Source organism: Hippocampus bargibanti, linkage group LG12 (assembly GCF_051943395.1).
Source record: "Hippocampus bargibanti isolate YZ-2025 linkage group LG12, ASM5194339v1, whole genome shotgun sequence".
In the NCBI taxonomy this organism is placed as follows: Eukaryota; Metazoa; Chordata; class Actinopteri; order Syngnathiformes; family Syngnathidae; genus Hippocampus; species Hippocampus bargibanti.
In genome coordinates, this window is record NC_142745.1 from 1,305,001 (window position 1) to 1,332,829 (window position 27,829).

General features: G+C 43.7%; 3 protein-coding genes across 3 annotated transcripts in view; 2 read left to right on the plus strand and 1 right to left on the minus strand.

Annotated features, from left to right (window-relative positions):
- The window catches only part of matn4 (matrilin 4), a 12,279-nt gene extending 6,468 nt beyond the window's left edge, over positions 1-5,811 (minus strand). Inside the window, exons 1-3 of the mRNA XM_089009734.1 lie at positions 5,631-5,811; positions 896-989; positions 1-56 (exon numbers count right to left, since the gene is read on the minus strand). The exon at positions 1-56 is cut by the window's left edge and continues 120 nt beyond it. Coding sequence (XP_088865860.1) covers positions 1-56; positions 896-977 — 138 coding nt within the window. The 5' untranslated portion in view covers positions 978-989; positions 5,631-5,811. The remainder of the gene's footprint in view (positions 57-895; positions 990-5,630) is intronic.
- On the plus strand, positions 3,682-16,680 carry LOC148889871 (recombining binding protein suppressor of hairless-like protein). The gene is made up of 12 exons (XM_089009735.1): positions 3,682-3,808; positions 5,581-5,659; positions 8,396-8,509; positions 8,626-8,696; positions 8,776-8,882; positions 10,077-10,287; positions 10,433-10,570; positions 12,617-12,732; positions 13,332-13,472; positions 13,587-13,745; positions 14,255-14,358; positions 15,718-16,680. Exons 1-12 carry the CDS (start codon positions 3,751-3,753, stop codon positions 16,049-16,051), a joined length of 1,632 nt encoding a protein of 543 aa, XP_088865861.1. The 5' UTR covers positions 3,682-3,750; the 3' UTR covers positions 16,052-16,680.
- A 523-nt stretch (positions 16,681-17,203) lies between these two features.
- On the plus strand, positions 17,204-27,505 carry LOC148889872 (ral GTPase-activating protein subunit beta-like). Its single transcript, XM_089009733.1, is given in 30 exon segments — positions 17,204-17,331; positions 17,885-18,047; positions 19,036-19,238; positions 19,462-19,634; positions 19,810-19,993; positions 20,066-20,197; positions 20,279-20,391; positions 20,489-20,571; positions 20,573-20,690; positions 20,788-20,835; positions 20,919-21,067; positions 21,138-21,318; positions 21,395-21,494; positions 22,129-22,293; positions 22,566-22,680; positions 22,858-22,987; positions 23,053-23,157; positions 23,241-23,545; positions 23,635-23,783; positions 23,943-24,112; positions 24,196-24,305; positions 24,375-24,548; positions 24,823-25,008; positions 25,368-25,526; positions 25,681-25,792; positions 25,878-25,997; positions 26,251-26,358; positions 26,447-26,492; positions 26,580-26,734; positions 27,053-27,505. Coding segments are annotated over 29 exon segments (4,125 nt in total). The 5' UTR covers positions 17,204-17,331; positions 17,885-17,891; the 3' UTR covers positions 27,229-27,505.
- The last annotated feature ends 324 nt before the right edge of the window (positions 27,506-27,829 follow it).

Here is a 27,829-nt window from a genome sequence, read left to right on the forward strand (position 1 = left end):
ACTGTCGATCAGGAAAACCAGATCCACCGGGCCTGTCTGGCACTTGGTCTCAGAACCTGCAGCGAGACGTCATGGTAACGAGGCGCAGTTTATATGTGTATGTATGTATGTGTGTGTGTATGCGTGTAGGTGTGTATGTGTGTAGGTGTGTATGTGTGTATGTGTGTATGTGCGTGTGTGCGTGATTGTGTGTGTGTGCGTGTGTGTGTATGTGTGTATATGTGTATGTGTATATGTGTAGGTGTGTATGTGTGTAGGTGTGTATGTGTGTATGTGCGTGTGTGCGTGATTGTGTGTGTGTGCGTGTGTGTGTATGTGTGTATATGTGTATGTGTGTATATGTGTAGGTGTGTATGTGTGTATGTGTGTATGTGTGTATGTGTGTATGTGTGTATATGTGTAGGTGCGTGTGTGTGTGTGTGTGTGTGTGTGCGTGTGTGTGTGTGTGTGTGTGTGTGTGTGTGTGTGTGTGTGTGTGTGTGTGTGTGTGTGTGTGTGTGTGTGTGTGCGCGTGTGCGTGTGTGTGTGTGTGTGTGTATGTGGAAGCGCTTAGAAATTAAATGTATTATTATTATTATTATTATTATTATTATTATTATTATATGCGGGCGCCCCCTGTTGGCTCACTTGTGAACATTCCAGACAAACAGGAAATAATATGTCATGGAGGAATCCACATACTGACATTCAACTGGAGGCTAATCACAGAGCGCATTGCAATTGTTCGCTTTCCCAGTGGCTCCAAATCCTTCTGTTCTGGGGAACCGTTTAGAATGTTTTTTTTTTCAGGGTTGTACGTGGGGGTGGAAATGCTATAAAATCAAAGCCAAATAGTCTGTAGTGCTACTCACACTGTAGCTGTTCAATGTGAATAAAACAAAAGTATCTGTTTGACCTGCTTTGGGCCTGGCGGTGACGATAGCGGCCATGCCGAGCAGCACCACGGCGACGCTTGCGGCCGTATGCCTCATCGTCATGGCGACAGCTGACTGCAACACAAAGCATCATCCGGTTTAACTCCAAAAAAGTGGTGCTAGGTCCAAAAATCGAGGTCACACATGTGTGAACAACAATATTGGGACACCTGTTATTAGTGAAAGGGAAGAACATGTGTTTGTGTCAACATTTGCGCAAGATGGCCTCTTAGTCTCAATTATTAGCGTCGAAAAATGTTTTGGGTTTTCCGCCGCTGATGTGAAGCTGCCGAAGAATTCTAGACGGTGAACATTCCGGTCCTGCCCCCCCCTCGTAAATAGAAACGTGAAAACAGCTGCCGCAGGAACGTCTTGGCGCTCCTGAATTGAGCTTCAGATGACAAAGGTGAGCAGCCGCAGGAACGTCATGAGCTTTCCAGTCCCCCAAAAAACAAAGAGCTCTTGTTGATCTTCTCGGCTTATGTCTGCTCACGTTTCCTGGCCGCCAACTCTTGCTTCCTGCTGGTTCCTTGGGTCACGAGGCCAAAGTTCTGCTTTTGCTCCAAAAAGTGCACCAAAACACAATCATTTGGCTGGGCAGATGGAACATCTCAAAAAGACAATATGCGCAAAGCGTTTTTGGATTCAACAACATCAAAATACAGTGATACCTCAGCTTACGAAATTAATTGGTTCCCAGACAGAGTGTGTAAGGTGAAAAGTGTGTATCCCAAAAATTAATTTCCCATAGGAAACCATTAAAATGAGAATAATCCGTTCCCAGGTCCCCATAAAACATAATTTTCAATTAAATAGACCTTATAACTACACACAATAAACCTTATTTTATGTATAATAAATGTGATATGATATTATAATTAAAGAAATAAACTGTACTATATAATAAAGTGGTTTTATTGACCTTTGTGATGGTCGTTGATGGCTTGATTGAATGGAGTGCCCGGTTTCCTCAGCATTAAACACTTGATGAGGAACGTAGCCTTCTTCATTCACCATCTAGAAGAATGATCCCTTGTAGGTGCTTTCTCTGCGATAATCTTACCTAGTTCCTCCTCAATTGTGTTCTATTTAGCCGAGTTGATAGCTTTTTGCATCAAGTCCACAGATGGCTCGTACAGGTTATTTGTGGAGCCTGATTGATGGGAATTTTAACCTTGCAGTCTACACTCTGTCTTTGGACTATCTAAGTTGAAACGAGTCCAAATTTGACTGTTTTCTATCCATTTTATCACTCTCTCTCTGTCGTCTGCCTGTCTCTTTAATGTTTAAATCACCTCCCCCCACTGCTGCGTTCTTGACCAATCACGTGGCTTTAACCGAAGACTGGGGGTGGGGAAAAGAGGACCAAAACAAGCCGGCTGCCATTTTCTTGTGAGGAGAACGGGCTTGTTCGCGAACGACACATCACTCATTGTGGCAGCTCCGTATGTACCCCGAAAAATAGTTTGTATGCCAGGGTAAAACTGTCTTGGAAGAAAAATATGTGCTGACCAGTACAATGGACATATGGCTCAATGATAAAAATGATTGTTAATAACAGCCTTCCTTGAATGCTTCATTTCACACCTGAATGACAAAATGACTTTCACTTCCTATGGCACCCCCGTCCCCCTTTTTCAAAACACATGCAGGCGTTACAATTGCTCGAAAAAACAAGACACGCTTCCTTTCATACATCATATAATGCCACATGTGTGTGCATCTGTGTGTGCTGGGCATAAAGAAACCTTAGAAAGACCCCCTCTACCTCCTCTCCCCTCCCCTCCTCTCTGTGACCCCTTCCTGTCTGCCTCCACCACACTCACACATTCATTTATCATCAAATACAATCTTTCATGCTGGGGAAAAAAATACAAAAATTGGCGCCTGTGGAAGGAATGGGTGCCTATGCACTGTGGAGGGTCCTGGTACTTTTTGATATCAAAGTAATCCATTTATCGTTATACTACTCCGAGGGTCAACTATAATGCAGTAAGTACAACTACATTGTACAATACTTTTCATTTACAATAATAATAATAATAATAAGGATACATGTTATTTCTAAGCGCCTTTCAAAACTCTCAAGGTCACTTTACAGTCACAGGATCAGTTTTTTTCTGCGGGTGAGCAGTCACACGCGCCAGCGTTCACTCAACCCCGAAGTAACTCAAATAGATAGCAAGCTAGCTAGCGAATAGATGGCCATTAGCTAGCAAATAGATAGCTATTGGCTAGCGAATAGATAGCTCATAGCTAGCGAATAGATATTGGTTGCAGATTTACTGTGAAAGCCGTTTTCATGACGGACTTTGCGAGAAAAGTCCAGGGGCGTCAGTTGTCCTTTAAGCTAACTTCCGTCACATTGCTGTGACGACGTGGCCCCTCAAGCTTTTTAGGGGTGGGGGGCGGGAAGAGGGGTCCCTTCACCAGGGCCCCCCGCGACATCAGTCCTAACCATTCATAACCATCACAACAGTTGCAGATGTGTTTTTTTTTGCTGTGTTTGACCAGAAGGAACGGCGTGAGAAGCTGACAGCTGACTATCTACTGTATGTTTGTGTACACATACGCACAAAGACACACACACACACACACACACACACACACACACACACACACACACACACACACACACACACACACACACACACACACACACACACACACACAAATATGCATATACTTGCTAGTTAATGATCAACAGTGGAGCAAAGATGTGAACTAGCGAGAAAAAGAAAAAAAGCCAGAAGGTCCAGAAGGAGGTAGTTTGAGGAGCTTCCGAGCTCACTTTCGTATTCTTTTTGAGGGTGACCCACGTATAGGCCTGGTGGAAATGGACGCGGCCGCCATGACGGGTGAGCTGGCGGCCGCCATGGAAGACGCTTGCCAAGGTTGGATCAACACGTCACTGTCTGTCTGTTGTCGCGTTATCTTGATGGCGTCTCTCACAGCATGTCTTCATGACTGTCTCGCCACCCGTCTGTCTCGCATCATCTACCTCTCATAATATCACAGCTTCCAATTGTCTCACCGCTCAAGTCAAGTCAGAATGTCTTCCTCGCTGTCTCTCTCATAACTTACCCGTCTCACTGCACGTCCATCTTTAGATCTCACGGCATCTCAGAACATCTCGTGGCATCTTTTCATGATTGTCTCATGTATGTCTGCATTTATTTTCTCATCCTCTCCCTTCTCACTTTCTCAATACAATAGAACATTTATTATACATAGAATAAGGTATGTTGTATGTAGTTTTAAGGCTTATTTTGTTGAAAATGATATTTTATGGAGACCTGGGAACGGATTATTCTCATTTTAATGGTTTCCTATGGGAAATTAATTTTTGGGATACACACTTTTCGCCTTACACACTGTCTGGAAACCTGCCTGTCTCACTGCATTTCTGTCTCGCTGCATGGGTGTCTCACTGGTTCACAGCAAATCACTGTCTCACTCTTTGCTTTCTCACAGTCTCAGTGTGTGTGTGTGTGTGTGTGTGTGTGTGTGTGTGTGTGTGTGTGTGTGTGTGTGTGTGTGTGTGTGTGTGTGTGTGTGTGTGTGTGTGTGTGTGTGATGTTGGACTGAGGTCATCACCTCCATGTCACCTTGTGAACCCAACAGTCTAAAAAAGAAAGAAGAATTTGGACACATCTCGCTGAATCACTGCTCACTAGCAACTTTGTTACGCATCTCATAATCTGTCCAGCATGTTTGGGAGGAATTTATGAATCAGATAAACAAATAAACAAATTTAAAAAAAAAAAAAAAAACAAACAAACAAACACAAATCTGATTCTGATTCTGATACATACATAAATGCATAAATAAATAAATAAATACATACATAAATGCGTGAATAAATAAAGAAATTGATTTTTTAAAAGTAGACAAATAACTAAGTAAATTAAGTAAATGAACGCATAAACAAATAAATAATAAAGAAATATACAAATAAATAAGTGAACACTTAAACAAATAAATAAATACATAAATAAACAAATAAACAAATACAGTGCATAAATAAAACATAAATGAATAGAAAGATGAATCGGTCGAGAAATAAATACATACATACATACATACATACATACATACATACATACATACATACATACATACATACATACATACATTAAAACAAAGTATTCCAGGCATATAGAAATGTCAGAAGACTGAAATGTTGAACTGTTCAAAAATATTTCATAAAAATAACTGTACATAGCGCAAGTATAAAAACAGCATATTTGATTTATGGCATGTTAGTCTAAGGGTGTCGTTGTCATTCATTCATTCATTCATTCATTCATTCATTCATTCATTCATTCATTCTTAAAATGGTTGGTTGTTCATTGATTTGAAGTTGTTGATGAAATGTTGGACCTTTCTTGGCTAATATACTAATTGGTTTCATTTCATTTTTTCCCAACAAATCAACCCCCACTGTGGTTTTATTCCATTTTCAAATTGTTGACAAAGAAAAACATATTTTTTGACGATAATGTTCATATTAAAGACATTTTTGAAGAGATGGGAGTGGAGGGGCTGCAGTGAGGGGTCTTTCTTGGAAAGAAATTTGGAAATGTGATCATTCTGATTGACGTCAGTCAATAAATACAGAAATAAATAAATAAATACATGTTTTCCCTTCTCGAATGTGTTTCAGACGTTTCTCTGCATGAGTCCGCTCACTTCCAAACCGAGTCGGTCACTCACCTGTTGGACGCGCACTTGGGCTGGGAAAGGTGAGATGCTCACGCCTTTAAAAAATATATATTAATAATAATAATAAATACAAAGTTCTATCCCCCACAACACACACACACACACACACACAAGTCCAAGTGAAAAGTAGGTGTGCAGCGTTTATCCGAGTATGTTGAAGTGGCGTTGTGTGCTGAGGCCGGGAGCGCTCGTTCTGGAATGTAGCGGTGGACGGTGGGCGAAACGCCGTTATAAGAGCAGCCCACCCAGTCACCCTCACGCACGTGCGCATGCCCCACCTTTAAAAAAATAACATTAAAAACCACATCTGTAGCAGATAGTAGGTATCAATTTCTTCAGATTTTGCAATGGAGAGCAGTTTTTTGAAATATTGTACCCCCCCCCCCCCCAAAAAAAAAAAAAAGAAAAGTCAAGATGAACCTCACAACCTAAAGCCCCTTCATGAGTTTTAGCTTGTTTCTATCACAATTCACATAGAAAAAAAATGTTTGTCTTCGTAAATTCAGTAGTTTTAAATTTTTAATTAATTTATTTTTTATGATAAAATTATTTCAAATAAAAGACAATGGACAATGGCTGACTGATTTTATTTTGTGCAAAATTCAGCATTGATGAAGGATCATTTTAATGGGTGACACGCAATGTCCATTTCACTGCCATCAGTCCCAAAATTCAACTCACTATTTATTTATTTATTTATTTATTTATTATAATACATTTCGATTATAAGGGCCTTTCAAAACTCTCAAAGTCACATGAATGAATGTATTTATTTATTTGTTTGTTTGTTTGTGTATTTATTGATTTGGTTATTTGGCTATCTAGTTATTTATCTATTTATGTATTTATTTATTCATTTGGTTGTCTATTTATTTCTTTGTCTATCTATTTATGTATTTATTCATACGTCTTTATTTTTTGTTTGTTTATTTACCAGGACATTTATTTATTTATTTATTTATTTGTTTGTGTATTTATTGATTTGGTTATTTGGCTATCTAGTTATTTATCTATGTATCTATTTATTTATGTATTCATTTATTCATTTGGTTGTCTATTTATTTATTCATCTATTTTTTTAAATTATTTTTATTTATTTATTTATGTTTGTTTATTTACTAGGTCATTTGTTTATTCATTTATTTATTTATTTGTCTATTTATTCTTCTTGAATGTGCATCTACAACACTTCTTTTTCCACTCATAATACCAGCCAAATATACTGTATATGTAATGTTTCCTAATATTTTAGGTATGCGCATCAAATTTCAAAGATGATTTGATATACACGAGAGCGGCATTCTCCTCCAGATCACCCGGATGGGTATATCCAAAGAAAAGAACCTTTTAGCATCTTGAATCTTCAATCCCCTTTTGAATAGCAAACAATTACCGACGGCCGTCACGATGTTAGCGATGTTAGCAATGTTAGCCGCTTTAGCGGTATAAACAAAGTATTTCCTGGGATTCACTCCTCCGTGCCCCTTTCTTTGTTGAGTGTCCTGGTGTGAAATAGTTAACCTTTCACCCTTCAAGAGGGGAAGGTCTAATTTGGACAAGTTCTGGCACCCTAGTGACTGACACACACACACACACACACGTACAGACACACACACGCAAAATACAACAATGTCCAACATCCCAGCAGGGTTTGCCCCTGTTAAGAATGCAAAGGTTAAGCAGGAGCCCGAAAGTTCTCAGGATTACAAAGTGGACGGCGACTGAAAACAACTCGTCCACTGGGGTTGACAAAACCTTCTTGTTTGGGTTCCCCGTTGCATTAAGAATGTGTCATGGACGCATTTGGCTGACTTTGTGTTGTCATCTCACAATATGGACTAAAAGTTAAGTCAACCTTTTTTTGTCCCAATTTGGGTGATTTGTAAAGTACATTTATCGATGAGAAGCTTTCTTCAGCCGTCATCTGTACTTCCTCGAAGGTGTCGGACGTTTCGCTACTTATCCAAGATGCTTCTTCAGCGAACTACTCCCTCCCAGCCCTGCCCCCCCGGCGCCTTCCCACTGCCACACTCATCGAACTCTGAGTACACTCTGTACTATCATCCTGAACTCTATTTTTTCTGCAAGACCTCACTTCAACCTTTTTTTGTCTTTGTTTTTACATTACTAGACTACGTCTGTGTAAGCTCTCAGTGGTACAGGAGTGGTCCATCGATGAAAAGGTTTCTTCAGTCGTCATCTGTACTTCTTTGAAGGTGTCGGACGTTTTGCTTCTTCTCCAAGATGCTGGTAGTTTTGGCCCTATATACGTATACCCCTACTGTCCAGACGTGGCGGTGTCAGACTCTGCTATGATTGGTCCCTGTTCTCAGGTTGGGGGGACCAAAGGACTACTTCCTGCGTCTACACTGATTACTTCTATTGTCCTGCCTGAGTATGAGGTCTACGACTGGCCTGATTGACCCATTTGCTCTGGTATCACCTCATCAGCATAATTAAGCCTATGTTGCCTAAGAAGTCTGTTGTACGAACGATCCAAATTGAACCTCGCCCCACCATGGCGATTTAGTGAAGGATTTAGCTGTTTTATGAAAATCGCTTCTTTTACTCCCATTTCCGCTGAAGAAGCATCCTGGATAAGAAGCGAAACGTCCGACACCTTCAAAGAAGTACAGACGAGGGCTGAAGAAACCTTTTCATCGATGGACCACTCCTGTACGACTGACAGTTTACACAGACATAAAGTACATTTCTGAAAAACGTGAACGACTGATGACACTTTTTTGTCCAATCAGACCAACGGAGACACCCTGTCAGTCATTTGCCCCTCGAGGCGGAGCGCTCGACCACCAAAGCGTGGTCATATTGCACGCCAAAGTCGCTCAGAAGTCTTACGGCAACGAGAAAAGGTGCACACACGCCTGCGAGTGCCCTTTTGTGTGTTCATCTTGACCATTCTAGTAGTCGTCACGTGCGTTGTTTTTGTGCGTCTGTCATTTTGTGTCCCATTGGTGTTCGTTTTCAGGTTCTTCTGTCCTCCTCCTTGTGTTTACATTGGCGGTAATATTTGGAGGCTGATGCAAGACCTTCTCAAAGGTGAATGAATGCCTTAGTTTTGTCCGTCGCATCTGACTTCCTGTTTGACTTCCTGTCTGACTTCCTGTATTGTGTCCAGTGGGCGGGTGCGCTGACGGCGGCGTTCGGGGCTACATGTGCGTGGACACCGCCTCCATGACCCAAAGCGACGCTCACAAGCTCAACTTCGAAACGCTTCCCAACACGGTCCAATAATAATGATAATAATAATGATAATACAGTACATTACATTACATTTTAAGCACCTTTCAATCAAATGCTTCATGTTTATTCATGTGCTAATTATGTCAAGTCATATGTTTTTTCCTTCCACTCACATCCATTCATTTCCAATGTCTGTCCAACGATTTTTGTCCTGATGGGTGCTGCTTGCCTCCTCTTTTGGGTTCTGGCCTGTTAACCTGTCATCTTCATCTAGGAGATCTGGCCTTGAACAGAATTTAGGACTTGAGAAACTCCTACAATAGAAATCATTTGGGACTTGAAACTCCCTCACAGGAAGAGCTCTTCAGCCGGGTTACAAATCTATTGGTTCAGTGAAAGACAACCAATTAAAATGCATATACTCTATTGTTTATAGCTCTTGGGGCGTCCATGGGCGTGGTATTCAAATCAAGAAAACTATGTTTTACGTAAAATTGCATTTACTCTCTATAAATAGCTTGGCAGACGTCTGTCTCGAATGGCTGCGTCGCCTGCCGGCAGTAAAAGACAATCTTCCTGTGTTTGAGCCTTTGTCCACAGTGTCCGATCGAACATCTCTGACACATGCTAATAGCAGCATACAACGTTAGCATCGTTAGCCACTTCAAGCGTAAAGCGCCAATGCGTATGTGGAACTGCCGCAGCTTGGAATTGAAGTGGATTTGCGTGGGACAATTTCTTTCGTCAATCGAACTTAGCTTGTCGTAGACGTGCACATTTCACCATGACGTCCTTGATCGATTGGTGAAAAGGAGGCTTTGATCCTCTCATCTTTCATCTAGAACTGCTTCATGTCACAAAGAGGGTACAGCAGGTGCTGAAGAATGAATGCCTCTCTGTGTCTTTGTGTTGTCATATTTTTTGTTATTTAGGTTTTTTTTTACTTGAAGAAGGCGCTGCGAGAATGGCTGCCTTTCCAGCAGCTCCTGTATTTTGTTTTTCTACTTCTTCCTTTCCTTTTACTGTCATCACTTTGCTGCAGTGAAATGTAAATTTCTCCACTGCCAGACGAAGAAAGGCCAATCCAATCCAATCCAAGCAACGCCCATACATGCCCAATTATTAGCAATGTCAACTATGTTATGAGCTTCAGCAAAGTTAGCAAATGATGACAATAGCATTGTTAGCATAGTCTGAACTGCTATAGCAACTTTTTGTTTCACGTGACTTTTTCAGACTGGGATGTTGGCGTGTTCCAAGTCTTTGTTCATCTCGGACCAGGACAAAAGGAAACACTTCCGTCTCCTACTGAGGCTTTTCCTGGAAGTGGGCTCCGTTCGACAGGAAGTGGGCTCCATCAAACAGGAAGTAGGCTCCTTCCACAGCCGCCTGATCAAAGTGATCTCCAAACCGTCACAAAAGAGACAGACTATGAAGAATGCAGACCGTTAGTTCACGCATTATTTTACTTCCGTCAACCACTTCCTGTACGCATGTCTCACAAGCTTTTTGTGTTTGTTTGTGTTTGTGTGTTTGTGATGTCTTCATGTCTGCTGTGCACGTGTCACACGTGTCACACGTGTGCGTTTCAGTGTGTATCTCAGCATGTTCCCGTGTTGCGTTGTTTAATCGCTTGCGCTCTCAGACAGTCAACACTCGCTACCTGGCCGTGGAGAGTGGGACCTTTGTTGCCAGCGCCCGACAGTGGACCGCCTTCACCATCAAGCTAGGTGCGTTAGCCATGTTAATAACGTTAGCCATACTAGCATGGTTCGCCACTGTAGCTATGTTGTTCGTGTGACATGAAATTTATGTGATCCTTGTGAATGTATTGACTCTTACGGACATTTTAGTCCATGTCAGCTGCATCAAAAATGTTAATACTTGCAGCTGGGTTAGCGATTAGTATCGTCTGCGCTACTTTAGTCCAGTGAGCACCTTTCACTTAAAGGACAACCGACACCATTTTTTGTTTCCTAACTGATTTCAGGAAAATGTTTGATAGCATCTATAATACCCAAAACATGCAGGCTGATATTTTTAGTCAAATGCAAAACATCAATAAAAATGACTTAGTGTCCCAAAACTGCCACAAAATGAGCTCGGAACTGGGTAGATTCAGGAAGTCCCGCCTTCTTGTTCGGGACGTCACGCCAGGATACTCCTTCACAAACTGACTTGCTCCAGAATCAAAATAATGGCTTCAGAGAGTTCAGATTCAGAGAAGATGCTTTCTTGTTACTCATCCAGTTATGAATAGGTTTCAAATGGTTCTGAAGAGGAAAGCATAAATGTTTGCAATCGATTCAAGAAGTCTTTCCGTTTCAATTCGATCCGTCTGCAAGCGATGAAACCGGTGAAGATTTGGAATCCAATGTAGCGCCCAGAAAATGCACAAGATGGCGCAGAAGCTGCGTTTCGTCCAGTATATGAAAATGGACTGATTGTCCACTGGAAATTTGTGTCAACTTACACCTTCTTTATGCGTGTTACCGCAATTGGCTGCCACACGATTCACCATTGCGTTATTTATGTAGTTTTCCTTCTAATTTGCCGATCAACACGCTGTTTTCACACAAAAAAAAAGTACCCAAAATGCATTGTGTGTCGCTTTCTCGGTCAGGGGCGTTCCCTCCGTGACGTCACTTCCGCCATTGTCATCAACTCGGAAACAAGACTTCCTGAATATTCAGCGTGAGTCTTAAAAGGTCAAATATCGCAATATGCGATGGAATCTTTGTCAAATGCGCTCAGTAGAAGTCATTTGACAAATGATGGACGCAACTTGGTGTCGGTTGTCCTTTCAGTCGTTTTAGCGAAGTCAGCAATGTGGATGACTTCGGAGATATTAGCAACACAGGAAGTGAGGAAAGATGGATGAAGAATAAAAGTGCAAGGAAAGGAGCTGAAGAACGACATATAAAGAGGTCAACGACCACCCAGCTTCCATGTTTCTGCTTGTGTGTGTGTGTGTGTGTGTGTGTGTGTGCGACTGTTTTGCCGTGGTCCATGGGCAAGTGCACGGGTGTGTTTGTTTAACTCCAACCTCGGACCACCCGGGATGGCCGCAAGGTCCACCACTCCTCGGTCAGCTACTCTGTCCCTCCGCAACTTCCTTCGCCAGCATGCTCCACTTACACGGAAACATACATGTGCCAGATGTCTAGCATGTTCACCCTATGTGTGTGTGCGTGTGTATGTCGGTGTGTATTCGCACAAACGCCTGTGCATGTTTGTGTGTGTGCTTTATGAGTGTTTGTGTGTGCGTGTCCCCGCAAGTGTTTCTTTACCTATGAATGTGTGTGTCTGAGTCTTTTAATACAGTAAAGTCTCGTTATATCGATATTCAAGGGAGGCCGAAAAAATATCGATATAACCAGGACTATCGATATATCCGATATCGATATAACGAGACTTTACTGTAATTGTAATAATACATTTCATTTCTAAGCACCTTTCAAAACTCTCAAAGACACTTTACAGTCACAGCATTTTTTTTGTGCTGGTGAGCAGCGGCAGCAATTTACGCCAGTGTTCACTCTACCCGCAAGTAACACAGCAGCAAAGTTATGAAAGGAAGCGGAAAGGAAAGAAAGAAGTACAAAAACGAATACAGGAGCTGCTGGAAAGGCAGCCACTCTCATGGCGCCATCTTGAAGTAAAAAAAAAAAATAATAAATAAAATAACTTTTGTGTGTTCCTGTATGCATGCATGCATGCATGTGTGTGTGTGTGTGTGTGTGTGTGTGTGTGTGTGTGTGTGTGTGTGTGTGTAGTGGAGGAGCAATGCGCTGAGCATCAAGGTGACTTTGTACTGACTGAAGGATTCATCTGTTACGGGTCAGTGGTACAACTTGTGTGCACCGAGTCTGGACTCACTTTACCCCCTATGGTAACGCACACACACACACGCGCGCACACACACACACACACACACACACACACACACGCACGCCCACGCACACACACACACATACACAAAGTCATTTCAGGCTTTATTTATTTGTATTTTATTTGATTGTAGTAATGAAATATGTTCTTTGAAACAGTTTACGCTGTTACGCTAGGTTTTGTGAACTATAGGATGTCTTTTTTTTTGTCCATCAGCTATTTTGAACTTTGCTACATTGATTTTGTGTCCAGATGCATACGTTTGTTACGCTTACGAGTCAGCAGGGAAGCGGCAAGGCCTCAGAAACCAAAACACACACACACGCACACACACACACACACATGCCTGCACATGCCTGCCGGCGTCAGGTTGCTACGACAACACTGAGATACACATTAGCTGTGTTTTTTTGAGGAGCAGAAATAGCGAGGACAGTATTTCCCCCTTAAGTGCTACCTACAGCTCTGATCCACATGTGCCAGTTGAACTGGGTCCATAACTATCAAAACATTCATATGGCAAATCATGTTTCCCCATTGAAATGAATGGAATTGGAATTAATCAGTTCCAGTCCTTCCCCCAATTATTTTTTTTTCTAGGTGATCCGCAAAGTGAACAAGCAACATGCCGTCCTGTCGGTGGACGAGCCCGTGTCGCAGCTGCACAAATGCGCCCTTGAGATGCGAGACACGCCGCAAGCCTTCCTGGCCGTCGCCAATGACGCCGTCGTGCTGCATCAGGTAGCCGTCGGAACGGCCTTTTCATTTCACCTCATTTGTCAACCTGAGTTTATAGAAATAAAAATAAAATATGATTTGACTAATCAGTCACGTCCCCCGTCCACTTCCTCCCAGGCCACGTCCAGCACAAAGGAGGCCGGCCGAGTGCTGTTAAACGACGGCTCCTGCTGGACCGTTATCGGCGTGGAGGTGGTAGAATTCGGTTTCTGTCAAGCGGACGTCGCCTACGTCCGGACTCCTCTCACTCCTTTTCCCGATGTCACCGGCCTAGAAGTCAGTTGGCCATTCATTCATTCATTCATTCATTCATTCATTCATTAAATATGTAAGGACTCCATATTTGTTCCCAATGTATGAAAACCTCAAGTTAATTCATTAATTCATTCATCCATTCATACCCTCTTTAAATATAAGAGGACTCCACATTTGTTCCCAAGATATGAACACCTCACGGTCATTCATTCATTCATTCATTCATTCATTCATTCATTCATTCATTCATTCATTCATTCATTCATTCATTCCCTGTTTAAATATATGGGGACTCCACATTTGTTCCCAAGATATGAACACATGATGTTCATTCATTCATTCATTTATTCATTCATTTATACCCTGTTTAAATATATGGGGACTTCACATTTGTTCCCAAGATATGAACACCTCACCTTCATTCATTCATTCATTCATTCATTCATTCAACCTTCAATCCTTTCTTTGTCAAGTAGCCCAACTGAATTCATGTATTCATTCTTTGCCACAACTTTCCCACTGTGTCAAAGGTGAGCGGCGGCGGTCACGCAGCCACGTTGGAAGTGCACGGCGAGAACTTGGGGCCTCACCTCAAAGTCTGCTTTGGCCGCAGTGAGGCCGACACAATCTTCAAGTACGCTAGCTGCCATCCTATTTCCGCTCTCATTTGAAACTCTCACCCTACTTTTCGAAACCTTATCTGACAAATCGATTAAGAAATGAAGGTGGAAAGCTTTGCGCTTTGAAAGTTGCAATCCTGAGAACCTTGACTTGCAACCTGACCTTGTTGCATGGGCGCCCCGGAATGTTGTGGTTGCAACCGCCGGTGTTTGGCCTCATTGATCGGGTGAAGGACGTGAGCTGACGGAGCGCCACGAAGATGCTGGTGGAACAATCCAGAGACTCTCTGCCCCCCAGAGGGAGGTGGTGGGGACGGACGGACGGATGGACGGTTGGCGTCCATCTATACACAATGCAGACCTTGTTGCTCAGCTGCAGTCAATTAGGGACCCAAGAGCAAGTGAAACTGGAACGCCCTCAACGGCGGAGTCAAGCCCCTTCACACTTTCGTCCATAGACCCTCTCACCGCCTCTATGCACACAACACACAGGCCTACTTTGAACGCTCAACTTGAAAGCCTTTTTTTTGGAACCTTCATGTAGGTTCTAAAGGCCTCAGTTCAAACCCCGCCCCTTATTTGAACACCTTACCCTGGATTCAAACCCTCACGCGAGACCATTGAAACCCTTTCTTGAAATCTTGAACCTGGCTTGAAACCCCAATTTGAAGTCAAATCAAAATATGAGACTACAACAACAAGCTTTGAAACCTTGTTTGAACCCGAACCACGAGCTTCTAACCCTCATGTTAGACCAGTGGTTCTTAATCCTTCTTTAATAAATAATAAAATATGATTTTTTTAATGGTGCACGAAATGAATTGTGCATTAATATCACTTTGTTCAAATAACAAAACCAACACAGTGCATGAACTCAAAATGATAATAAATAATAATCATATATTTCATTTGTAAGCGCCTTTCAAAACTCTCAAGATCACTTTACAGTCACAGGAGAAGTTTTTTTTCTGTGGGTGAGCAGCGGCAGCCACACGCACGAGCGTTCACTCAACCCCGAAGTCACTCAAACAGATAGAAAGCTAGCTAGTTAATAGATAGCTAATAGATAGCAAGCTAGATAGCTAACAGTTAGCAAATACTTTCAATGACTGTGCCCACGGGCTGTAGACTAGACTAAGGGGTGGACGGACCTCTGCGGCTGGAGGATCCACTGACCCCTTGAGACCGCCTCACCAAAACTCCTAGGGTTCAATCGAACCCGGTTTGACTTCCGACCCTACTAAGAAGCCTTCAATGAGACTGAGAAACCAACCCAGAAGGTTTACTCTGACTCGAAACCCTACTTGAAGACAAAAACATAGTCCTGCAGCTTTTGGATACATCTCATCCCTGGTTCTTCATCTGTTCCACAGGTCCACCAAGTGCCTGGTTTGCGTGGTTCCAGACGTGTGCGCATTGTGGTGCGGTTGTCGTGGCAATGGCGCTTGTAATGGCGGCAGCGGTGTGGTGACGGTGCCAATCTCCCTCCGACGCCTGTGCGATGGCGTGGTCTACCGCACTGACTTCAGTTTCACATACACGCCGGAGCTTGAGAGGCCGCGACGCCAGACACCACCGATGGGGGGCGCTCTCATTTATGAAGCCGGCGAGACAGCCGCAGCAGCAGCACACCACGATGACGCCCTGCTGGATAGCATCCACCACGAGTTCACCAGGACCAACTTCCATCTCTTCTTGCAGCCATGAAATCCTCCTTTGGGATACTAACTTGAAGCCTTAAAGGACAACCGACGCCTCCGGACAAGATGTGTCCATAATTTGTAAAATCACTTCAAATGACTCAGCGTATTTGACAAAGTTTCCAGCGCATATAGCTATATTTTACCTTTTAAGACTTGCGCTGAATATTCCGAAAGTCTTGTTTTTGAGTTGATGACGAGTCCGTACGTTACGTCACTGAAGGAACGCCCCTGACCCAAAAAAAGGACACTTTGTAGCAGTCCTTCCATCACATCAATGCATTTTGCCGTACTTGGCTGGTCTGAAAACTTCATGTAGCACCAAAAAACAGGCAAAAGAGGGCGACAAAGCTCCATGTGAGGAATTAATCAGCCTGACGGGCTGATTAATTCCTCACACGGAGCTCTGTCGCTATTTTCTGCCTCTTTTTTTGGTGATACATTTCCCCCCAATGTTGCCTCAAAATGGCACGGAATAAATTCTTGAATCGATTGCAAACATGTATGCTTTCTTCTTCAGAACTACTTCAATCATATTCATAACTGGATGTGTAACAAGAAAGCATCTTCTCCGAATATGAAGCCATTGTTTTGATTCTCGAGCAAAGCAAGACGTCTTGGCGTGATGTCACGAAGTGGGGGCGGCACTTTCTGAAAATGCCCAACTCGCATATCAATTTGTTGCAGTTTTAGGACACTTGAAGTCATTTTTATTGGTGTTTGGCATTTGACTACAAATATCAGTCTACGTGTTTTGGGTATTTTAGATGCTATAAAACGTTTTTCTGATGTCAGTTAGGAAACAAAAAAGTGACGTCGGTTGTCCTTTAACATTTCAATTTCTAGTCAAGGTTTACTGAAACCTGTCCGTTGACGCCTAACTCGGTAGAATTTACGGCAACATTGCCCTCTAGTGGTCAAGCAGATGATGACATGCAAGTTTGACAGACGTCTTGCTTCTTGTCTTTCCGTGGACACGAACACTTTCTATTCATATTGAGAGGGAGGAAAATAGTTCCTGTGGCAAAATAACAAGGAATACAACTGGAAAATAACTCAAGCCCGAACCCAACAGCTTCAGACACCAGAAAACCACTCCATGCCTTAACCTTACCTGTTCCTTTCAAACCTTAACCTTGACGGTCCCGGTCCCGGTCACGGGCTCGAGTGTCTTGGTTTGGAGGCGCCAGCGGGTCGTTGACAGTCAACAGTGGCTTGTCACGTGACTTCCAGAGGGGGGCGGGGGTGGATTTTCCCATCGGACTCTGAAGGCACCGCAAGCAGCAGGTGAGTTCAAGGTCCCGTGTTTGACTTTTAATTCCAAACACAATTTAAATGAGTGCGTGTATTTTTCTCAAAATGTAAGTTGTGATGAAAATATTTTTACCAAATCGGGAAGTGACCAGCCTTGACACTTTAACGATGACGTATTAGAACGCTGATTTGAAACTCTTCCCTGTCTTGAAACCAAACACGAAGCTCATATTTAAAACACCAACGTTGACTTTACACCCTTAGTTTGTAATCTTGACTTTGATTTGCAACACTGACGATGGCTCAGAACCCTAACTTTATCGTATTTAAAGATCCGAACCTTTTAAATGTTTTAGAATCCTAATCTGGACATGGCATCCTAACAATACCTTGAAATTCTAATTGGAAATCGCTGACGCATGGCGTCCGAATGAGACTCCCTCTCTCCACCAATCATGAACGACAAACCCGATGACGTCATGGCGTTAATGCGTTATCTGTTAACTTTTGAGTCGAGAAAACAAAACACTTTCTTTTGCAACGTTTGACCTTTTAATCACGTTAGCAAATTATTTGTATTCGGTAGCGGTTACATGGACCAATCAACTCGCAGTGGGCGTGGCCACGTCAGCGCGCTGGCTTGCTTCCCCAACCATGTGGCGAGAGAGGTGGCCGTTGCCGTGGTAGCGCCCCTCGGCGCCTGCCTGGGAAACCCTTCCAGCAAGAGCATCCTACGCACGGAAGCGCAAGTCAGTCGACGTGAACGCGCGCGCGTGCATCATTTGGCCTGCGTTTTGTGTGCATGTGAGAAAAACGGATTGAAAAGTGGTTGGGATTACATATTTGTTGTTTTCTTCTCTGTGTATAACAAGGCCAGTAAAAACGCGATGGTGAATCGTTGTGTGTTGCACCAAGACTACGATTTGATATTTGCTGACACAAATTCCCAGCAGACAAATCAGCCCATTTCTAATGGAGCTTTGGCGCCATCTTTTGCATTTTCTGGGACACTACATGCTGTCCTTGATGGATCGAATTGATATGGGAGGACTCCTTTAATCTATTGCAAACATGTATGCTTTCCTCTTCAGAACTATTTGAATCATATTCATAAGTGGATGAGTAACAAGAAAGCATCTTCTCCCAATCTGAACTCTCTGAAGCCATTGTGAAGGAGTATCCTGGCGTGATGTCACCAACAAGGGGGCGGGACTTTCTGAATCTGCCCAGTTTCAAGTTCATTTTGTGGCAGTTTTGGGGCACTTGAAGCCATTTTTATTAGTGTTTTGCATTTGATTAAAAATATCAGCCTGCGTGTTTTGGGTATTTTAGATGCTAGAAAACGTTTTTTCTGATGTCAGTTAGGAAACAAAAAATGGTGCCAGTTGTCCTTTAAACAAAACCAATTACATAACACATTCTTTTACTTTTAAGCATGAAATAGAACGTGAAATAGAATGTATTTATTTATTTTATTAATGTTCCAATATTTTAATAATGAATTATTTAAGTTTAACTCATGCTTTTGACTCTTTTTTTGAAGCAATATTTGAGATGGAGAGACTTTTGAGAGACTATTTACAAGTTCCAGTATTTTGATACATTTCTATGTCCTATAATTTGTGTTGGGGTAGGCTTTGCAATTATAATCGATGAGGAGGACATTCTTTTCAATTGACAATCCTGTCGTTTGCTTGCCCCTTACCCCTCGACCCTTGAAATGGATCCCTTCCTCAGGTGAAGTGGACAATGGAGGTTTTATGCTTCAGTCTAAGCCTCCCACTGGACTGCGACACGGTTCGCATATGCGTGGACATCTACACACACTGGATGTCAGTGCTGGTGTCCCCACGAGACTCCATCCCTCCGCCACTCATCAAGGAGCCCAACATCTATGTCCAGAAGATCCTGAGACACCTTCGGACCTTGTTCATGTCCAGGTACGCCACCATGGAACACAAAATCCCCAGACTAAAGAACCTTGGTTCACGGGTGCCCGAATTTGTAAGTTTTCAAGTTACAATTTGTCGGGTTTGTCAATTTTTGTTTTTTACTTTATCTTGCAAGCATTTGTTTCACCGATTGTGAGTTTCAAGGTCAGTTACGGATCAAGCCGATGCCTTTGAAGCAACTTGACTTAGACTGTATATGGGTCCTGGTCAGGCCAGACCGTTCCAGTCCGGCGTACCCTTGTGTCTGCCAACGTGTGCTGACTGCAGTTCAGCTATTAGCCAAAGAGGGCGCTGGCATGAGCGGTGACACCTGGGAGATGCTGCTTCACTTCCTGATTTTTATCAACCAATCAGTACTGGACACACTGACCTCTGCAGTTAAGCGTAAGACCATTGTGACGAGCATCCATTTATGCCCTAATCATCTGTTCATCCATCGACTACATCTATTCATTCATTCATAATTCACAAATCCATTCATACATTCACCCATCAATTAATGTATTTCCCCACACATTCATTGAGCCATTCATCATTGAACTTCCCTTACCCCATTCAGCCATATGTCAGCCACTGTCCCTACCATCCATGGAAGTCCTGTTCCAGGTTAGCCTGGTGTCCTGTTCCCGCTGTTTTCCACCTCGGTCCTTGTGGCTGTCGTGGAGACAGATGATGACCACATGGCGGTTTCATCCTGCCGCATTAGACCAGTGGACAAGGGTTGTGACTGCTCTAACGTCCAGGTGAGTATCCGTCTGCTACATACATCCTCCAGACCGGGAGAGAGGACCATCGTCAACACCTTTGGTGTGCAGGTTACTGCGTCTGAGTTTTGGTCCGACCTTCCCCCGTTTGAAGGTCCCAGATGAGGATGCTGCTCTGATCCCTGACGACATGGACCACCAGGTCACGCTCCAGACCTGGTTCAGATTTTTGCATTTAATTAAGTAATGCATTATGATTACCATCTATGACCTGTGGTCCTCAAAACCCCCTGACAAGTTAAATACTCCTCTGTGTCCGATCAGCAATCCTGCAGACCTGAAGCGCCCACCGGTTGACAGCCCAGCTCCTCCAGGCCAAGAGGATGTCTTCCTCACAGCTATGTCGGCCATCGGTAGATTGGTGGATGCATTTCTGGGTATTCAACACAAACCACAGAGCCAAGACCAAGAAGTAGCATTTTGTTTTGTTCAGATCCAGACCTCCCTCATGATGATTGACTTATGTTTCTGCAGGTGTGTCTGTAGTATGTGGAGAACCAGGAGAGCAAACGTTGCTAAACACAGGTCATAGTCTGACCATCATCCATGTCTTTTCATATCCTTACATGTCCACATCACGTGTCTGTTCTCCTTCACTCCGATTCTTCGTTTACTTATTGTCTCCCTCCAGGACTTTCAACCAGAATCCATTTCAGAGACCGTCTGCCTTCTCTTGGTAAACCTAGTTGCTTATGAGTGATCTTTTCCAATCAATACATTCACGACAGAATTATTTTGTTGCACTTATTCAAGTTCAAGTTTTTATTCTCCAGGTGTTGCTGTCACCCGAAGTCCTTTCAAAGACAGACTGCCCTCCCACAGTAGGCAAAATCATCTCAGCTGCAAGCCTACTGAATGGTCATTCCGGTCAACATTTGGGAATACTTTTTTGGGGTCCCCTCAGGTGTCTCACGTCCTCGTTCTGGAAGTGCTCCTCCGAACACCGTTCACATACTGAGCATGCCCAGCAAATCACCGCCTCCGCCACATACTAGACAGAAGACATCAAACATTTCCAAGGCCACTGGGAAACCTCAGACTGTATCATTACAAGTGAATAAACATGCAATGTCTTTTCATGTCCATACAGTATTTGTGCCTCACTTGCATCTCCTCCCCTTAGACATCCCCATCCTTCCACCCGTGGAAGTCTTCAAGTAATCTTTCTGCATTTTCATGGGTGCTGTACACATACCCCCGTACTCCCCCCTCCCCTATGAGGGGCAGCGTGAACTCTCTGCTTCACATCTTTGGCTTCTGCCTGTTTGACGCTGCTCTCCTTGACAAAGAGTCTGCCCCTTGTGGTTTGTATTAAATACTGAATATTTCTCAGCAGGTAGGGTGTACTCGTGGCAACTGAAAAAGTCTGTGTGATGTTAGAACGCTGGGAAGACGGGCGAGCTGAGGCCTGCGGGACACTTTGTCGAATCTTCTCTTGTAAGAAAACCTCCGAAGACATCCTTCCCGTGTACCTGTCGAGGTGTGTTACTGTCTTCTGGACGGTGGTAGTACAATGTATTTATCTGAATATTTCAACAACTTAGCTCCTAAAATTTGTATGGTTGGAAGGAAAAAAAATGCAGAAGCCATATACAAGGCTTGTTGAGGAGTAGAGGACTTATTGAAGACATCGATAAAAAGCTTTCTCCAGCCGTCATCCGTACTTCTTTTTTGAAGGTGTTGTACGTTTCGCTTCTTATCCAAGATGCTTGTTCAGTGAACTAAAGTCTTACTGGTAGTTTCGGCCCTATATATCCCTAATGCATCTTGGATAAGAAGCGAAACGTCCGACACCTTCAAAAAAGAAATACAGATGACGGCTGAAGAAACCTTCTCATCGATGGACCACTCCTGTACGACTGAGAGCTTACACAGACTTATTGAAGACATGAAGTAAATTAGATTAAGACTTGTCAAAGACTTTTCAAAAAGACTTGCTGCGGACATTTAAGGATTTGATGGCGATTTACTTGAGGTCAAATACTTATTGAAAACTTAAAGACTCAAAAGTTTTCTGAAGATTCAAGAACCTCTGAAATTTGGAACTTGACATTGGTTATTGCACTTATGTGATGTCATCAATTGTGTTAAGTTGTCCCGCATCCATCCTCCAGGTTCTATGCAGTCCTTCTCCAGGGTCTGCGGGAGTGTGAAAGCATAAACCCTGTTGTATCCTCCATCTTGCTTCACTCGTCCTCGTTGTTTTGCTGTGATCTAGCTGGAGTCAACCTCCTGCTCCCTTCGTTCATTGCCGTCTTGGAGAAGGTTGTGCTGGAAAGGTGACGCCACCACAAAACACTAGACGTCATAAACCCCATACACCAGCCCCGATGCAACATGACAAAATATACTTAGGTGGGCTTGAAAATAAGATAAGGCAAAAAAGAAAACCTTTGCATGCCCAAAAATACGAATATAAAATACAGTACATACAGAACCTTGGTCACGGAACAAATTCAACTCCCTCTGTGAGACAGGTACCAGTGTACAAAGTCATTGACACCATTTACTATTTTCTTACATTCGGTCCATGGATGTGTCTATGTCCCAGGGAGATGGTGAGATTCCAGGCCTTCGTAAACCTGGCAGACTTGCAGCGGGCATCCATATTGGTGCTAATGTCACTCTTGCCCCTTCCCCAGCAGTTCGGACCAGTCCAGTTACCGGTACAGCACCTTTCACATCACGTCACTTCCTGTCCTTTCATGTCCACTTGTCAAGTCCATGTACCCACATCAAGTCTCCGTTCATGCCTCTATGTCCACACGTGTACACATTATAATTTCTCATGTCTGCATGTACAGCTGGAGGCAATTTACGCTGACCTAACATTTCATCCTCAGTCTCTCCTCACTGCCAGTGATGATGAAGTCACCACAGGAAGCTTCCAGTCCCTGAAACCCCGCCTGATCAATTTGCTGATGGGTTCTCTGCAGACAGAGACTGATAGTACCAACACGCAGATGCTCTTAGGTTGGGTGGTTGTGCATTTCCATTGGTTGAATGATTTTTGCCGACGTTTACTGATGTTTCTGCAGCGACCGTCTTGACTCTGGTTCAGGACTGCGCTCTGACGGAGCTTGAGGGTCAAACTCATCAAGCAAGAAAAACACCCAGCAGAACCAAACACGCCGACAGATCCAGTGAGCTTACAGTTTTTCCTGCTGCAGTATATCTTGGATCACAAAATCCTCCTGTGCCTGTTTTCTCCTGTACGACAAATTAGCCACGGCGGCAGTCCTGTGGATGGATATTCTGCATCTGCTGACTCAACATCTAACTGTCCAGTGGAGGAACGACTCCGGTGTTTGCCTGGTGGCCATGGAGATTTTGGCAGGACTAGCCAGGGTGAATGTGGCCATGAACGAGAAGGAAAAGAAGCAGGCGGTCAGTTCCATCTGTCACTACATTGTGTTCCTGTGTGGTCGTCCTCCACCGCTTCACTCCAGAGAGCTTCATTCCATCATTGTGGTGGCCTTTCATTGCCTCAGCACCTGGATTACAAGGCACCATGACATCCTCGAGGAGCAGGTCTCCTCTGACAACTCAGTGTAATGCGCTAACTCGGACAGAAGTTAATTCACATCTGTGCATTTGCTTGTTTCGTTGTCCATGTCCAGGAGTGCTTGCTGGAGCTTTTGGAGATTGTGGAGCTCGGCGTGTCAGGTGGTAAATCCAGACAAGATAAGGAAGTATGGTGTCGGGAGGAAAAAGAACTGAATCCGGTCTCCTTGAGAGTGAAGGAGGCAGCTGAAGCCACGCTTAATTGGTGAGGAAAACAAACATCCACCAGATTTGCAACATAAATTTTTGTCTCCACTAAAGACTTGTACAAGACTTGAAGATTTGTTGATCTCAGTGTTTGAAAATGTTCTTAACTTAAAAAAACTCTTGTGGTCTCACATGTCTCATTTTGTCTATGTGTCAGCATCATGCAGGTGTCTGGAACATACCAATCCTTTGGGGACTCTTCAGACAAGGATCAACTTATTGGCTGCCTGGATCACAGTGATAAAATGCTGAAAAAGTTCAGATATTTTGCTTTAGATGCTTCTGTGATCCTAGGAATTCTGGAACAAGATCAAGGACACGAACAAGGTTGTTTATTTCTTTCACTAGATATAAATATATGTATTTTTTTCTGACTTATTTTTGCTGGAATGACGTATGAATGTATGAAGCTTCTGAACCGTGCCCATCTCTCATGGTGGTGATCCGGGGGCAGTTTTCACACCACTCCTGGACACTCAAGCACCGCCTTCATCCCAGACAGGAAAAAAAGAGTCCACAGGTGTCTGCTGACTGAACACATCACCCTGAACTGAATATTTCACCAATTCATCTTCGGTTTTCCATGCAGAAAGCAGTCAGCCTTCAGGAACGTGGCGGCAGTGAAGACCAGGTGTATGCTGCAATGTCCCACTGTGGGTCTAGTGTCAAAAGTCCACTGCCTCTGGAAAATGTTAACATAGTTCAACCTTTGGTTGAAGCAGACAAGAGTATTCCTGACATCTGGGAAGGCCTGACTGAGGAGGTGGGACACTGATGGTTTGGTGCAGAGGAAGTTAGTGCTTCATGTGCATCGGGGGTCAGGTGCAAAGGATGCTGGTCGTCAGATACTTTCAAAACTTGTACAGTAGTGGAGGGTCATGTACTTTTTGAACCAATCAGGATGTCAGGTATAGAAGATGCTAGAGTTCATGTGACATCGGAACCCTCGAGGGGGTCATTTGGAGAATGCAGCAAGGTGTCTTCAGAACATCTGAGTGGTGGAGGTTTTGAAATATTCTGCTGTTGTGTATTGTCAGGAGAAGCAGCATTTAAATAGTCTCCGAGCAATTTTGGAGCAACAGCAGCAGGTGGAGGCGGATTTTTGCCGGTCTGTTGCCCGAACAACATGTTTAGCTCCACCTTGTCCTCGTCCTGCCATTCGTGTTCACGCTGCGAGGCTCTTCCTGTCCCACTTGGGCCTGGTGACTCCTGAGACCCTGAAAGTATGTGACCTAACTTTACAATCTAAACCTGGCTTGGGATACAAACTTGAAATTCAACGATGAAAAGGTTTCTTCAGCCGTCATCTGCACTTCTTTGAAGGTGTCGTATATTTCGCTTCTGGTTCCAAGATGCTTCTTCAGCGAACTAAAGTCTTACTGGTAGTTTTGGCCCTATATATATCCTTACTGTCCAGGCGTGGCGGTGCCGGACTCTGCTATGATAGGTTCCTGCTCTCAGGTTGGGGGTTGAAATTCAACCTCAGTCTTGAGACTGTTTGAATCCCAAGCCCTGACTCGAAAGCCTACTTTAAAATCTTAGGCCATGTTGGAAATCTCAACCTTGTGTTCTCCTCGTGAAGGAATTTGGTCGCAGAGATGTTCCAGCTCAGTTGGTGTCACTGGACTCACAAATGGCAGGATTTTGTGAGGACCTGAGACGTTTAGACCAGCTCCCTTTCAGAGCCCTGGACTCCGTATTCATCTTCTATGTGAGGGCAGGACAGAAGACAGCAACTGAGGTTTCCATTGCTAATTTGAAACCCGAACTTCCAACCCTGGAATTCAACCATGAAATGCTATTTTGAAACATGCAAAACTATTACATTAAATCCAAACCTCGGGGTAGAAACCAAGGGTTTGAAACCCTACCCCTGATTTCTTTGAACAATGTAGATTTTACGAAATGTAGAGTCCTGTGCAAATGTGTCTGGCCACTTCCTGGGTTTCCTGTCCAGTTTGGGTCGACCGGTGGCGGCGGAGGGTACACACAGACGCAAGTTTGTAGGTTAGTAAGAGCATTAACTTGAACAATAGCAAAACATGATGCCCTACCAGGTTTTCTGAGGTTTTTCCTTCCTTCTGTCTCAAAGAATTCACAGCTGCCCTGGGGCAGAGCGGCGGACACGTGTTTGATGGTGATCGCTTTGTTCTCAAGTACGAGGACGCCCTGACAGACATCACCTTCATCGTTCCGTCTTCATCGTCACCTGGTCAGGATGCAAAATCATGAAATCGTTTGTCCTTTGTCTCTGGAGTTGTCGCTTTGAATCCAACTTGAAAAGCTCACAAAGGGTTCAAACCCACACTTGGAATGCTAACCCTATTTTGAAACCCGAACCTTAAAACCTCACCTAAGGTACTTGCCCCAAACTGTCTTGAACCCCCGACTCGAAGCCTTAACCCAGCCTTGAAACCGTACCAATCATCATTATCATGACTTTGCCCACATTTTTGTGTTTGCAGCTTGCTCAAAGCAGTGGAAGGAGTCCGATTCAGAGCTTCAAAGATTGGCTGAAGACCGGCACAAATCCAAGCTAATGATCGTGTGGGTGGAACGGTTAGAGGACATCGGTCAGCATCTTCATCTTCATCATCATCAGTCGCATCATCATCGGGGTCACGTGACGTCACCAAATTGTTTTTATTTTGTTTTGTTCAGAGACCTTTCCAGTTTGTGAACAGACGAAAAGCCAATCCTTAAACTGGTAAAACGTGAACAAATGATGACACTCTGCGGTCACGGGCGAGTTTTGGGCTCACTCACAGACCACTTGTGTGTCTCGCCGTCCTAGTGAGGTGTCCGTCAGTAGGTGGGAGGTCCCGGTGGTGTTCGTCCACGGCCTGCAGAGCGGTCTGTTCCGGATCATCACACGTGGCAATTCTGGCAGCAAGTGGAGTTTGCTTCCGCCTCTGGTGGACGGGATGGTCGTCAGCAGGCGCACTCTCGGTCCGTCTCTTACAACCCTGATTTACAACCCTATCCTTCACATTCAAATCCACAATTGTAATTGTCAAGCTTTGATTGAATCCCGACTTCTTACATTAGAACCAGAACCCTCCCTTGAAATCACAACAACAGCTTGTTGAAACCATAAACTTGTCACGGTTTGCAAGGTGGTGATGGCGGTTGTGGATCCCCCCCAGGGTGTCCTCCTTGTCCAACTTTAAAATCTGAACTCTTTTAGCCCCTTCTTGAAACTCTAATGAGAACCCAATATGGGCCTCAACCCCCCATCCCCTTTCTTCCTGTCTGTGTTTGTATCAGGCCCATTGGTGATGGAGACGTTGTTGAACGGTTGCCGTCGGCGACAATCGTGTGGCGATTCCGCCCCGCCACCGCACGTCAACAGGAAGTTGCTGATCGGCGACATGGTGGCTCGCTACCGCAGCCGCCGCTCAGAACCCGCCGATTTCTACGCCGCCCTATTTCAACAAGCCTGAATCGGACCGCGTTGACCATGCGTGGCAATGGATGACCGTAGCGCCACACGTGATTGGAAGCACAAGTGATCAATTAGCTCATTTACAACTGGGACGACTCAGAGGAAGATCTCGTCAATTATCATCAATGATTAGCAACATTTCTAATAACAGTTGAGCCACATAAATAATTGTCATAAACGCCAGCCATTTTTGTCATTGTTTTCTTATATGTCACTCATAATTTTTTCGACCCATAACTTGTATGAATTACTTTCAAAATAAAATTTAAACCTGGCATCCTTCCTGGTCATAATAATAATAATAATAATAATAATAATAATAATAATAATAATAATAATAATAATAATAATACATTTCATTTTTAAGCGTCTTTCAAAACTCTTTACAGTCACAGGGTCTGTGGGTGAGCAGCGGCAGCCACACGCGGCAGCGTTCACTCAACCCGGAAGTAAGTCAAATAGATAGAGAGCTAGCTAGCTAGCTATGAGTTAGTGAATAATCACACTACCCGGAAGTAACTCAAATAGATAGAAAGCTAGCTAGCTAGCTAGCTAGCTATGAGTTAGCTAATAATCACTCAACCCAGAAGTAAATTATT

What these genes read in the sequence shown, in the direction of transcription:
- LOC148889871 (XM_089009735.1), top strand. Translation starts at nt 3,751, where the DNA reads ATGGACGCGGCCGCCATGACGGGTGAGCTGGCGGCCGCCATGGAAGAC. An exon ending in GATGCAAGACCTTCTCAAAG is followed by an intron (nt 8,697 to 8,775) that starts GTGAATGAATGC and finishes TATTGTGTCCAG; the next exon opens with TGGGCGGGTGCGCTGACGGC. An exon ending in GAGGCCGACACAATCTTCAA is followed by an intron (nt 14,359 to 15,717) that starts GTACGCTAGCTG and finishes TCTGTTCCACAG; the next exon opens with GTCCACCAAGTGCCTGGTTT.